General features: G+C 45.4%; 2 protein-coding genes across 6 annotated transcripts in view; both read left to right on the top strand.

Annotated features, from left to right (window-relative positions):
* Window positions 1-4,117, top strand: part of RFX8 (RFX family member 8, lacking RFX DNA binding domain) — a 77,764-nt gene extending 73,647 nt beyond the window's left edge. For 4 of the 5 annotated variants that reach the window (XM_031934188.1, XM_031934190.1, XM_031934189.1 and 1 more), the window contains one exon: window positions 3,751-4,117. In XM_031934188.1, coding sequence (XP_031790048.1) covers window positions 3,751-3,927 — 177 coding nt within the window. In that variant the 3' untranslated portion in view covers window positions 3,928-4,117. The remainder of the gene's footprint in view (window positions 1-3,750) is intronic. The other variant, XM_023211506.1, reaches the window with a different exon arrangement.
* Window positions 4,118-10,956: 6,839 nt separating this feature from the next.
* Window positions 10,957-13,147, top strand: part of CREG2 (cellular repressor of E1A stimulated genes 2) — a 38,212-nt gene continuing 36,021 nt past the window's right edge. Inside the window, exon 1 of the mRNA XM_023211508.1 lies at window positions 10,957-11,438. Within this exon, the coding sequence (XP_023067276.1) occupies window positions 10,998-11,438 (441 nt within the window). The 5' untranslated portion in view covers window positions 10,957-10,997. The remainder of the gene's footprint in view (window positions 11,439-13,147) is intronic.

Below are 13,147 nucleotides of genomic sequence, written 5' to 3' on the forward strand. Positions count from 1 at the left end.
GGTTAATAGTGGTCTCGGCCACGGCAATGAGTCACAGCCTAAAACTCTCCATGCGTTAGAGTCCGCAGAATACTAGGAACCTTCCAGGGCCCTTTCCTTCTTGAGCAAGCTCTCATTCCAAGTTCTCCAGTTGCAGAGATCTTGCACACACTGTTATTGAGCAACGCTTGGACAAGACACCTCCCTAGATCAAAAAAAAAAACAAAGCAAACCACCACAACAAAAAAACCAGGAGCCAGGGAAATGCGTGTCTCAGGTTTCCCAGTTCTCTATCTGCATTTGGTCTTTGTTTCTCACTTTGATGATAGTAAGTCACATATCCAGGTGCGTTCAGTGCTCTCTATGAGTTGGATTCAGATGTTGTCTGTAAATGAGAAACTCACCTCCTCCGTGAGTGTCCATGTGAAAGAAGCAGACATGATCAATGAAGCATGCAGTAGTGAAACACCCTAACTTGGGGGTGCTGACGAGAGCTGGGCCTCCTTAGCTGGTGGCAGCTAAGGCGCTTTCAGGAAGCAGGTGTTTCCAGGCAGTTGGCAGAAAGAAGGCCCAGTTAGATCTGAAGAGGCGATGGCTTGGCCAGGCTATGCCTAGGAGAATGGCTCTCCCTGCTGCTGTACCTGGCGGCAGAGCCCTCCAGGGGCCGCCAGTGGAAAGTACCTGAGTGTACTCGGGAGCATTCCGTAGGGCCCTAGCAGGGCCAGCATTCATGCTGGGCTGCAGTGTTCATCTCCAAGTGAAAGCAAATTCTTTGCGCTCACCGGCTGGGGCAAGAAGTCAGAGTGTAGCATGACGATTTGTTAAAGGAAAAACAAAAACATCTTTCAGTGACACTTGTTAAAGCACCATAAGGAAGGCTTTATCTGTAAGGAAGGCTTTATTCAGTAGCATCTCCACTGGGCTTTTGCAGTCGGGGAGGGAGATTGGGTTTAACTCTGAGTATAGCAGGAACAGGGTGGCGGGTGCGGAATTTGTAGCCCAGGAGCCGGGTGGGGGTCAGTGGATGGGAACTCACTAAGAAGAAATGTCAGAGGTAAGGGGGATTCTGGCTAAACCCACCTAATAGGATTCTTGTAGAAGTCCAGCCAGCTGGGGTGACCAGACATCACCTGGAGACTGGCAGAGGATGAGGAAACTGATCAGATGTGGAGATGGGGCATTCTTGCTAAAGTGACTCAGCAGGGTTCTTACTAAAACTGGATTTTACAAGGAAGTGGGCGAAGGAGAAGGTTCGGGAGCCTGACTAAAGTTCAGCAAAGTGGAGAATGTTAGTCAAATTACATACACATGCTTCTTAGTCAGCAGGGTAACCAGGAGTAAGCTTTTACCTCTTCAGCCACAGTTAGAAGGCATGAAGAGCAGACGCTGACAGTCTCCCGGAGCTGAGCATTTAAATGCATATTTTCATCTCAATGAAACGGATGTTACCATCAACCCCATTTTACAACTGGCATAACTGAGGATCTTGAGTAATTTTCCCAAGGTCACCTCACTGATCATTGGGAGAACAGGAATTTACACCTCCACAGATCCTTCGAAGGCTGTCCTTCTCAGCATTCTCTCCCTGAGAGTGTTTTCTACCATCTGCTTTAATTCCAAAATTGGTTACTTGAGACTAATTATTAAAAATACCTTCAAGTCTGATAAGGGCAATCCTGGTACATACATTTCTGGGTTCAAATTCTACTTCTTCCCCTTATTAGCTATGAACCTTGAACACATTGCTTAACTTATGGGGATACTCATGTCTAATTCCATAGGAGGTTTAAATGAGTTAATTGTTGTAAAATGCTTAGACTATTTCCTAGAATATAGTAAGTACCCAGTAAGCACTGGTCGTCGTCATTATTTCCCCACCACGGGGGAAGCTGAGCACTTTCTCTTGACACTCTTGGCCCAATCCCTTAGCTTCTCTGAAGTTCCTTGCAATGAGGTTTGACCTGTATTTAATGGGTGGAAACAATAGAGAAGATATTAAATACTTAATTGAACTACATAATAAAGCAATACACGCAGATGAATGTCAGGTAATCCGAGGTAATACACATTAGAGATTAATTAAACCTGCTTCTGTTCGTTCCTGCTTGCTGAATTAGCTATAATGACTTAAACAAGCACACCAAAAAGTTACGCTCATCTGATTTTCATTGCATCCATTATTCAGTACGTGCACTCATCATGAACAAAAAAGCACACCCTGCGTGTCCCATCTGCATTCATCTGCCACGAGTTAACACCCCATTCAGCTGCACAGCTGTGGCAGCCTCATTCCCTGAACAGTTTAGCTCTGGCCTGCACCTACAGTAACAACTGAAGTCAGCATTCCGGATTAGCACATCCATCTGTCCCTCTTCTACATTCCAGCGGCGTTCAAAATAGATGCCAAGGCATGTTTAAGAACAAAGTGAAAAACTATAATGATATCAAATAATGAATTTAGGTCATGTACTCCAGGATTACAGCAGGGCAAAACAAAATTTTTTAAGTGTCTCTTCACCTCTAAGCTAAAGGTGAAAACTTTTTGAAAAAGAAAAACATCTTTTCATGGGGTGGTGATGGTTTTTGTCGAATTTAGAGAAAGAATGAGACAACTTTCATAAACCTTGCATTTGAAGTTATGGTGCACACATCTCTGTCAAAATATACTAGCTTATAGGAGGTTTATTGATGAAATCAGACCAAGGGAATACATTTCTATTGGTTTTAAAGTAGTCATGGCCAAGTTTCCTGGAGCTAAGGGAGGGATGGTACATTCGCCATTCTCCGATAGGAAGACTTGCTCATCAGGTGAAGTGGCTGAAGAGAGCTTCTACTAACTTGGAACCTCCACACCTCTCGAATCTGTTACTTCCCAATTGAGTTACCAGTACCAGATTGCTGTTTTCTTAGGTTTCCGCCCTCCACAAATTAATGGTTTATTTGACGGATGGGGGAAGGAGAGCCAGTGTGGGAATTGGAGCCGAGTATGTCAGCTCCAGAGACTTGTTGAGAATGCGGGGATTAGTACCCGTCTGGAGACCCCCCAAATTGATGGGTGCTACAGCCACATGGAGACCGTGGGTGCCTTTCACAGGCTCCCTCCCAACTTTCACGACTCATCTGCTTTCTCCGGTGTCTGTTAAGGAAGAGTGTTGGTTGGTTCTCACAAGGACATTTCTCACAAACTTCAGAGCCCTCTTCGTTTCCCTAAAGAGAGCCCATCAGCTCCCCACCCCTGCACCATCCCTGCCTTGCAAAGCCTCCCACTGAGTCCTCACTGGACCCTGAGTGTTTTCCTGAGAAGTCAGGAGTTCTCTTAGTAAGAATAAATGCATGGGCTGAGTGCGGTGGCTCACACCTGTAATCCTAGCACTTCGGGAGGCTGAGGCAGGTGAATCACCTGAGGTCAGGAGTTCAAAACCAGCCTGGCCAACATAGTGAAACCCTGTCTCTATGAAAGATACAAAATTAGCTGGGCATGTTGGCACACGCCTGTAATCCCAGCTACTTGGGAGGCTGAGGCAGGAGAATTGCTTGAACCCGGGAGGCGGAGGTTGCAGTGAGCTGAGATGGCGCCACTGCAGGCTGGGCAACGAGAGTTAAAACTCCATCTCAAAAAAAAAAAAAAAAGAATAAATGCATGAACTTCTCCTTTACATCCCGGCGGGGGACAACAGGCTTGGTAGAAGAATTCAAATGGTAGTTCCTGCAACAAGGAATAGTATAACTGACTCTTTTTACCTTTTACCTTTAAACATTTCCCTCTTGCAGCTCATCCAGGTGCTGTTGGAAGATGAAACCACCGAAAGTGCAGTTAAACTCAGCCTTCCTATGGGACAAGAAGCCCTCATAACCCTAAAAGATGGACAACAATTTGTGGTTCAGATATCAGATGTACCCCAAAGCTCTGAAGACATTTATTTCAGAGAAAGCAATGCAAATGTGTGAGATTATTTATTTGAATAGAGAATAAGAAAACTGATAGACTTGCATTCTTAAAAATATTAAATACTAAAGTTTTTCTATTGACGAAAGACGATGTTATGTATATAATAGATGTAGCATTGTCTATTTTATGTTTATATGTATTTCTAAGGAGGTGGTTTTGATAAAATATATAAACTGATTTGGAGAATAATTTTTGCCTGTGTTGCTTTTCTTTTGGGGCTTTCCGAGTATTTCTATTTTGAGACAGCAGAAAAGAAATTTGAGAATGCTTTTTGGGAGTAAAGAAATGGTTAAGGCTCCAGAGAAAGAAAAAATTCAAAGAATACCAACTGGTGCAAGCAGTAAAATGCCAGTGGTAATATTTGCCTCCCCTTGGTGGTGCCTCGATCGAAATAGAATTTGTAGATAGATCCCCTCAGGCAGTGAGGAACAGAAAAGAAAAATCAATGTGGTATCACTGTTAAAATCACTCACTAGTCCATTAAACACCTTTGGTTCACTATCCCGATTTTCTTAAAGTGAGAGAATTTTGAATGCAACAATGTCTGTAGCAGAGGCTAATGTCCTGCATTGAATCACTCTTTAGTTCTCTTTTTGCAGCAAAATCCTAAAAACTGCTGAAAGTAGGAATAGATCATTGTTACACAAAATCCATTTTTATGTAACTGATTATAATAATTAAAAGGAATTTTAAAAGTCATGCTTAACATGATTTCCAGTATACATGGAAAAAATAGAGAATATTTTATTGATCTCATATAACATATGAAATGAACTAAATTTCATGTATATTTACATATGGAATGAATTACATTTACTTATGAAATGAATTACATTTCCCTAAATGCTTGGAAATTTTAAACACAGGATCTATACGTCTGTAGGTTCATTAAGAATTACTCATCTTTACGGTTAAAAAAAATCATATTTAAGAGCCCTTTTCAACTACATTTAATATATTAAGCTGTCTGGGAGGAGTTGTTTGTCGAAGAATGAGTCAGAGACGTATTCTTTTGCTCACTGCTCAGTGACTTTGCATGTCATGTGTTTGCTCATAAGTAGTCAATTGGTGGATTGAGTCACAGAACAGAGGCAACGGCAGGATCTGTAAGTCTGGGAACAGTGAATTTTGTTTGCATATTTTGGGGTAAACTGATTAGCTAAGAGCTAGCAGAAGTCATTCTGAGCATTCTGTCCTTGAATGCCCAAGTCTACCAAAGAAAACCATTTTCATTGTTTCTCTGTAGTGTTGGACGTTAGGATAGGGGGTGAGGATGGGTAGTAACAGAGAGGAGGGGGGACTTCTGGGACTGTCGTGATTTGTATTATGGTTTCTTTTTTATTTGATCTTGGGACCTGCCTAGGAGAGCCCTGATGGGGTAGGTGGGGGAGAGAGTAAAGTTTGGGTGTGTTGGTGAAACTACCATGCAGGAAGCAGAAGTTTATTGCTCACAGACCCAGAGAGGTTAGGGACACCGAATCACCAGGAGGGCCAGGAGGAGTCTGGAGGCAGCAGGGAGCTCAACCAGCCAGCCTGTGGTTGAGCCTGTTGGACCTGCCTTTATTAAGGCCCAGGGAGCTATTCCTCGGGCTTTCCCTCAGGACTTGTGGATCTGGGTCATTTAAAGAAAACATGCATAAAGGAGGGAACTCATTTACATGACTCCAGTGTTGACCATTAGATTTTTTCCACAGCCAGCAGCTGTGGCATGAGCTGGATTTGGCATCAGTGGGATATCCTTATTTTGATTGTAAGGATATCCTTATAATGCAAGCAGGCTATATTGCAAACACCACACAGAGAGGAGAAGTCTCACTGAGGACAAGGATGACAGAGTTCAACTGGATTTCAAACAGCTTATATCAGGTCTAAAAATGGCTGTCAAGGCTGCTACTCCATGAAGTCTATGCCAGGAACCCTCATGGCGCTCCCATTCTTGGGCTGGTGGCTGGCCGTACAGTGCAGTGTGTTCACCTTGCGAAACTGTGTCACGAAGTTTGTGATTTGACTTGATTCCATTTCTGCATACGTTATATATAAAAGTGTATCTTAAAAAATACGAGGTGACCAGGCACTGTGGCTCACACCTATAATCCCAACACTTTGGGAGGTCAAGGTGAGAGGATCACAAGCATAAGAGTTCAAGACCAGCCTGGGCAAAATAATGAGAACCCTATCTCTACAAAAGAAAAAAAAATAGCTGGATATGGTGGCATGTGGCTGTAGTCTCAGCTGCTCAGGAGGCTGAGGCAGGATGATTGCTTGAGCCCAGGAGTTCAAGACTGCAGTGAACTACGATCATGCCACTGTACTTCAGCCTGGATGACAGAGCGAGACCCTGTCTTAAAAATAAATGAATAAGTGGCATTGGCCACTTTATGGGGATTGGATTGGAGGTTCCTGGTGGAAGAAAGACTAAAAAGCACATGGGAGGATTTCAAGAGAAAGCGAGCTGGGCTTGAAAAGCCACCAAGCTAATAGCTGCACCCACATGTATCTTGGAACATAAATGTTCACTCGTGATGATAAGTTGGTAGCCCACTAACATGCTGGCAGCAGACAGATTTTTCAGAAACATATCTGATCAAAAATTTACAGTGATGTGTTCCAAAATTAAGTATTTGTCATGTGTTTTTTCTTTTACCAGGTACTCTTTAAACACTTGGGATTGTAGGGGTGGAAAGCTGTGATACCTTTCCTCACCCACCCATAAGGGTCATGGCCAACACTCCTGTAACAGAAGAAAAAAGGGAAAAGCATAACAAATGTATATAATATTTAATCCAATGTATTAGGCCATTCCTGTACTGCTACAAAGAAATACCGGTGACTGGGTAATTTATAAAGAAAAGAGGTTTAATTGCTCATGGTTCCACAGGCTGTACAGGAATCATGGTGGCATGTGGCTTCTGGGGAGGCCACAGGAAACTCATAATCATGGCAGAAGGTGAAGGGGAAGCAGACACATCTTACATGGCTGGAGCAGGAGGCAGTGGGCAGGATAGCTGCTATATGCTTTTACACGACAAGATCTCACGAGAACTCACTCACTATTAGTGAGTAGCACCAAAGGGGATATTCACCCCCATGATCCAATCACCTCCCAGCAGGCCCCACCTCCAACGTTGGGGATTACAATTTGACATGAGATTTGGGTGGGGACACAGATCCAAACCGTATCATCGAAGCTTTATGTGACGTGAAAGCCTAAATAAAGACTCAAAGACTCGGGAAACTGTCCATTTTCATGCTTAGGTTCGGTGAAGAATGGACAACCATGAAGAAGTGTGATTGGACAAAAAGTGAATGATCTAATGGTAATAGACTGAGCGGGCAAACCCAGCAAGGCCTGTCCAGATTCTTCTTCCTCCTCCTCTGTGTCATTCCGTTCTCCCAGGTGGAGGGCAGGACTACTTCTGGAATGAGGTCTCAAGACCTACTCTCAGACAAGGTGGGTCTGAGAATCTCTTTATGGCCAGCTCCTATACAGAAAAGCAGAGGGAGTTAGAGTCATATTTCTAGGCTTTATGGCTGTCTTTGAAGGAGAGGGGTCCTAATTTCTATGATCCATCTTCGGGGAGAGAAATTCTAGTTCCTATGGCCTGCCTTGTGGGAGAGACGGGAGCAGGAGAAAGAAGGATAGAAAAAGGCCAGAAAGAGATTTTGCTTCTGAGGCTCTTCCACTGTCCTTTACTTCGAAGTACTCAGCATGTCAAAGCATTACGCTCTGGGCATTGTTTCCTCAACCACGAATCAAATAGACAAATCTCTGCTCTTTTTGGGCTTATGTTCCTGTTACAGGAAGACTGACACTGAGCTAATCAGCAAATAAAAGCAAAAAATACATATAAGTGTTACAGTGAAAATTCACTATGGGGATGTGGATGTTCCCTTTTTTTTTTTTTTTTGACAGTCTTGTTCTATTGCCCAGGCTGGAGCGAAGTGGCTCAATCTTGGCTCACTGCAATCTCTGCCTCCCAATTCAAGCAATTCTCCTGCCTCAGCTTCCCGAGTAGCTGGGATTACAGGTGTGCGTCACCATGCTCAGCTAATGTTTGTATTTTTTGGTAGAGTCGGGATTTTGCCACGTTGGCCAGGCTGGTCTTGAACTCCTGACCTCAGGTGATCTGCCCACCTCTGCCTCCCAAAGTGTTGGGATTATAGGCATGAGCCACCACACCCAGCCTGGTGCTGCTTCTTATAGGGCATTCAAGCAAGACCTCTCTCACAAGGTGTAATTTGAAAAGAGACCTGATGAAAGTAGGAGAAAGGAAAGGTGTGTCAGTCTCCTAAAAAGGGGAGGAGACTGAATCAGAGAAGTAGGAGAGCACAACCAGGCAGAGCCAATGCCCCCTTGAAGTTAATGGCCATAAATCTGAAGTGATTAAGGAACTTAAAATTGTATATATACTGTAGCTATACACTGTATATATATTTAAAATCATATATATACTACATATAAGTCATATATGCTATATATAAAATCATATACTATATATATGATTTATATATATACACACTTCGAATTTATGGTCATTAACTAAATTTTATATACATATGATTTAAGTCCCTTAATCTCTTCAATATACATAGAATATATAATATACTGATAAAAGAAATTAAAGGCAACACAAATAAGTGCAAAGGCATCCCATATTCATGAATTAGAAGACATAATTTTGTTAAACTGTTCATACTACCCAAAGGAATCTACAAATTCAATTCAATTCCTATCAAAATCCACTTAGTGACTGGGTGCAGAGGCTCACACCTCAGAAGGCCAGGGTGGGAGGATCATTTGAGTCCAGGAGTATAAGACCAGCCTGGACAACATAGCAAGACCCCTTTTCTAAATAAATAAAAATTAGCCAGGTATGATGGCATGTGCCTATCTATAGTCCCAGCTACTCCAGAGGCCAAGGAGAGAGGATCGCTTGAGCACAGAAGTTTGAGGTTACAGTGAGCTATGATCATTACCACTTCACTCCAGCTTGGGCAAAAGAGTAAGACTGTCTCTACAACGAACAAACAAGAAAGAATTAAACAAACAAACAGACAAAAAAACCTGCAATGATATCACCTTACACCCATTAGAATGGCCATTATAAAACAATAACAACAGGTGTTGGTGAGAAGGTGGATACATTAGAACTCTTGTGCACCATTGGTGGGAATATAAAATAGTGCAGCCGTTTTGGGAAACAGTATGGAGGTTCATTAAAAGTAAACTATCTTATGATTCAGCAATCACACTTATGGGTATTACCCAAAAGAATTCAAGACAGGATATCAAAGAGGTATTTACACTCCAACGTTTATTTCAGTAGTATTCACAATAACTAAGGCAGAAACAACCTAAATGTCCATCAGTGTGAAAGGATGAAGAAAATGTGGGCCCGATGCAGCGGCTCACGTCTGTAATCCCAACACTTTGGGAGGCTGAAGTCACAGAATTGCTTGAGCTCAGGAGTTTGATATCAGCCTGGGCAACATAGTGAGACCTCATCTCTACAAAAAATAAAAATGACCCAACAGGCATGGTGGTGTGCCTGTAGTACCAGCTACTGAGGAGTCTGAGGACAGGGGACCACTTGAATCCAGGCAATCCAGGCTGCAGTGAGTCATGATCGTGCCACGGTACTCCAGCCTGGGTGACAGAGCGAGACTCCGAAAGAAAGGAAAGAAGGAAGGAAGGAAGGAAGGAAGGAAGGAAGGAAGGAAGGAAGGAAGGAAGGAAGGAAGGAAGGAAGGAACAGGAGAGGAGAGGAAAGGAAAGGAAAAGAAAAGAGCCAAAAGCCTGCAATATTGCTCCACATTTTTCCTTTCCAGGGCTTGGACCCGAGTTCTAGTGACCTGGAATGAGGGGCTTGGCCAAGGTGGTATTTGTCCATGTGGCCTCAGCCAGTTTGTTTCAGCTTAAATGCAAATAACTTGATTCTGCTGTTAGATGAACTGGCTGCGATGCCCTCCTGACACAGCAAAGTGTAAGAAGGGTTATCGTCCTTGCAGAGAAAGAGAATAGGCATCAGATGGAATTGGTGCTAATCTTACCTCCATCATTTATTCAGTTTTCTCCTCTAGTAAGATGATGGTAACAATCCTTACCTTGTGTCTAGTTAACTAAATACAGTCGGCCCTTCGTATCTGTGGGTTCCCAGCCAACCACAGACTGAAAATATTTGAAGAAAAAAAAAAAGCTGGACGCAGTGGTTCACACCTGTAATCCCAGCACTTTTGGAGACTCAGGCAGGAGGATCACCTGAGCCTGGGAAGTTGAGGCTGCAGTAAGCTGTGATTGTGCCGCTGCACTCTAGCCTGGGAGGACAGAGCAAGACTCTTCATCAGAAAAATACAAAATAAAAAAGGGTGATTGCATCTGCACTGAACATATACTGGCTTTCTTTCTGGTCCTATTACCTAATAAATATAGTAAACAACAATTTACATAGTATTTACATTATATTAGGCATTTTATAAGCAATTGAGATATCAAAAGAGGCTGCGCATGGGTTATATGCAAATGCTGCAGCGTTTTTTAGGGGACTTGAGCATCTCTGGATTTTGGGATCCACGGGGGTCCTGTCACCACACCCCTCAGATACCAAGGGACTACTGTATCGCGTTCGCTCCATGCCACGCACCGTTCTAAGCCTCTTCAAATATTAATCGTTCAACCGTCCCATCCATCATCCTTAAGAGGTAGATATTATCTTTGTCAGCTAATGAAGGAAATGGGCACAGGGAGGTTAAGTGGCTTGGCAGGTCTCACAGCTGTTGAGCAGAGGCGTGTATTGAGCCGGGATCTGAACGCCCACCCTCTGCGGAACCTGTGCCATCCTGCAGGAAACGAACTCATCCCGGGACCTGGCGCGCGAGGAGGACTCCGCAGGATGCGCGGCGTGTTCGTGGAACCTGGTCTTCTGCGAGCCTGGACTTCCGAGCGAGGCGCGCGGCTGCAGGGATTAGCCGGGACTCGCGGCTGCAGGGATCCGCCGCAGGGGGGCGCTGCCGGGCTCCCCGGCACTAGCGCTGCTGGCGGCCCCCGCGGCCGGGCGTGCAGCCTTGCAAGATGTCCGTGCACCGCGGCCGGCCCCCGGCGCGGCCGGGGACCCGCCTCTCCTGGCTGCTGTGCTGCAGCGCCCTGCTGTCCCCAGCCGCGGGCTACGTGATCGTGAGCTCCGTGTCCTGGGCCGTCACCAACGAGGTGGACGAGGAGCTGGACAGCGCCTCCACTGAGGAGGCGATGCCCGCCCTGCTGGAGGACTCGGGCAGCATCTGGCAGCAGAGCTTCCCCGCCTCCGCTCACAAGGAGGACGCGCACCTGCGGCCCCGGGCGGGCGCCGCCGGCGCCAGGCAGCCACCGGCGCCGCCCGGGATGTTCTCCTACCGGCGCGAGGGCGGTCAGGCGGCCGGTGCGCCCCCGGGCCCTCGACTGCTCGCGGCCACCGCCCGCTCCCTGGCCCACGCCAGCGTCTCAGGCTGCCTGGCCACCGTGTCCGCCCACGAGAAGGTAAGCGCCCGGCGGGGAGCGCGAGGGGGCCTGGCATTCAGGCGGCGGCCGGGAGACGGGGACCGGAACGTGCTTGCGACCGCTCGGGACTGGGACCCAGGTCCACCAGACGTGCCCGGTGCGCTGGATGGGACCCTAGACATTGTACGTAATGGAAGGCGAGGGTGCCTCCGTGAGCCTGGCGAAGTCGGGGGGGGAGGGTCGGAGAGGGACATGGATAACCAGGTAGAGTTGGGTACCCAATCCCCACCTTGAGATGGCCAGGCAGGGAGACGGACACCGAACCTGTGTCTGACCGAGACCTGGACCAAAGCATCCAGAGCCGCCTTTGGAATTGCAGAGTAGGTGGGGACAGCCCTTCCCAGTGCAGGGCACAAATTTGTAGACCCGAACTCCCCATCACCTTGTGACCTGAAGCTGAAGTGGGGATGGGGAGGGAGACAGCACCAGGGCTTCGATGGAAATCTGCATTTAAGAAAATGGAGTTCAAGGTTTTTTTTCTGGAAAGGAGGCTTATTATGCAAAGTGTGTAAATGCTGGAATGAGCTATTCGCTGCACTTTTAATTGTTCAGTTCGCAAATGCTTTACTCACCTGTTAGACATGATTCCACCTAGAATGACATGGATAAGTAATGCAGATGTAACTTCCATGCCTCCGGAAGGCTTTTAGGGGTGTTAAGAGAGATGAAAGAGCTACAAAGCAGTAATGTGAACTCCTATTTACTTCCTACAAAAAAAGAAATAATATTTTACAGAATGCATAGGACATTGGCCAGGTTCTTGCCCCAGCTCTGGGTCTCACCAAGACTGTGGCCAAGTCACTGGCTTCTCTTCTTTGCTTTCCTCATCTATAAAATTAGGTGGTTAACCAGGCAGTTTTTAAGGCCCCTTTTTGCTTAAAAACTACCTAAATGGCAACTTTATTTCAATACCAAAGAGGCAATGGTCTTAACCTCTTCAATGTCAAATGCAGATCCAGTTGGATATTCTCAGCACCCAAATGATTTTTCACAGCTGTGTCTTGCACTCCTAAGACACATCTTAAAGACATAGGCCGGGCGCGGTGGCTCAAGCCTGTAATCCCAGCACTTTGGGAGGCCGAGACGGGCGGATCACGAGGTCAGGAAATCGAGACCATCCTGGCTTGAAACCCCGCCTCTACTAAAAAATACGAAAAACTAGCCGGGCGAGGTGGCGGCGCCTGCAGTCCCAGCTACTTGGGAGGCTGAGGCAGGAGAATGGCATAAACCCGGGAGGCGGAGCTTGCAGTGAGCTGAGATCCGGCCACTGCACTCCAGCCTGGGCGACAGAGCGAGACTCCGTCTCAAAAACAAACAGAAAAGACCTAAAGGTTAAAGATGACACTGATAGTTGAAAACACAAATCTTTTCAAGAAATTAAAAGTCTAGTGCCAATGTATTAGAGATATTTTGACTTTCAACATTCCTTCTCTTAGCTTTGTTAGGAGTTCCTCTTTCTAATCCTTACTGACATTTGATTAAAACGATAAATTCATAAAGCATTTACAATGCCATGTATGCAAAGCATGACTCTGGGCAGCTATGACAAACTGAAAACAGGATATATGAACAAAGTTATACTACCATTTTGGAAGATTCCTTAACATTTCATGTTCCTAAAAAATTAAAGCCCCACCTTTTATAATTCTACACACCATTATCATGCGACGTTCCAAGGACAAAGACAA

Source organism: Piliocolobus tephrosceles, chromosome 15, assembly GCF_002776525.5.
Source record: "Piliocolobus tephrosceles isolate RC106 chromosome 15, ASM277652v3, whole genome shotgun sequence".
NCBI classification, from domain to species: domain Eukaryota; kingdom Metazoa; phylum Chordata; class Mammalia; order Primates; family Cercopithecidae; genus Piliocolobus; species Piliocolobus tephrosceles.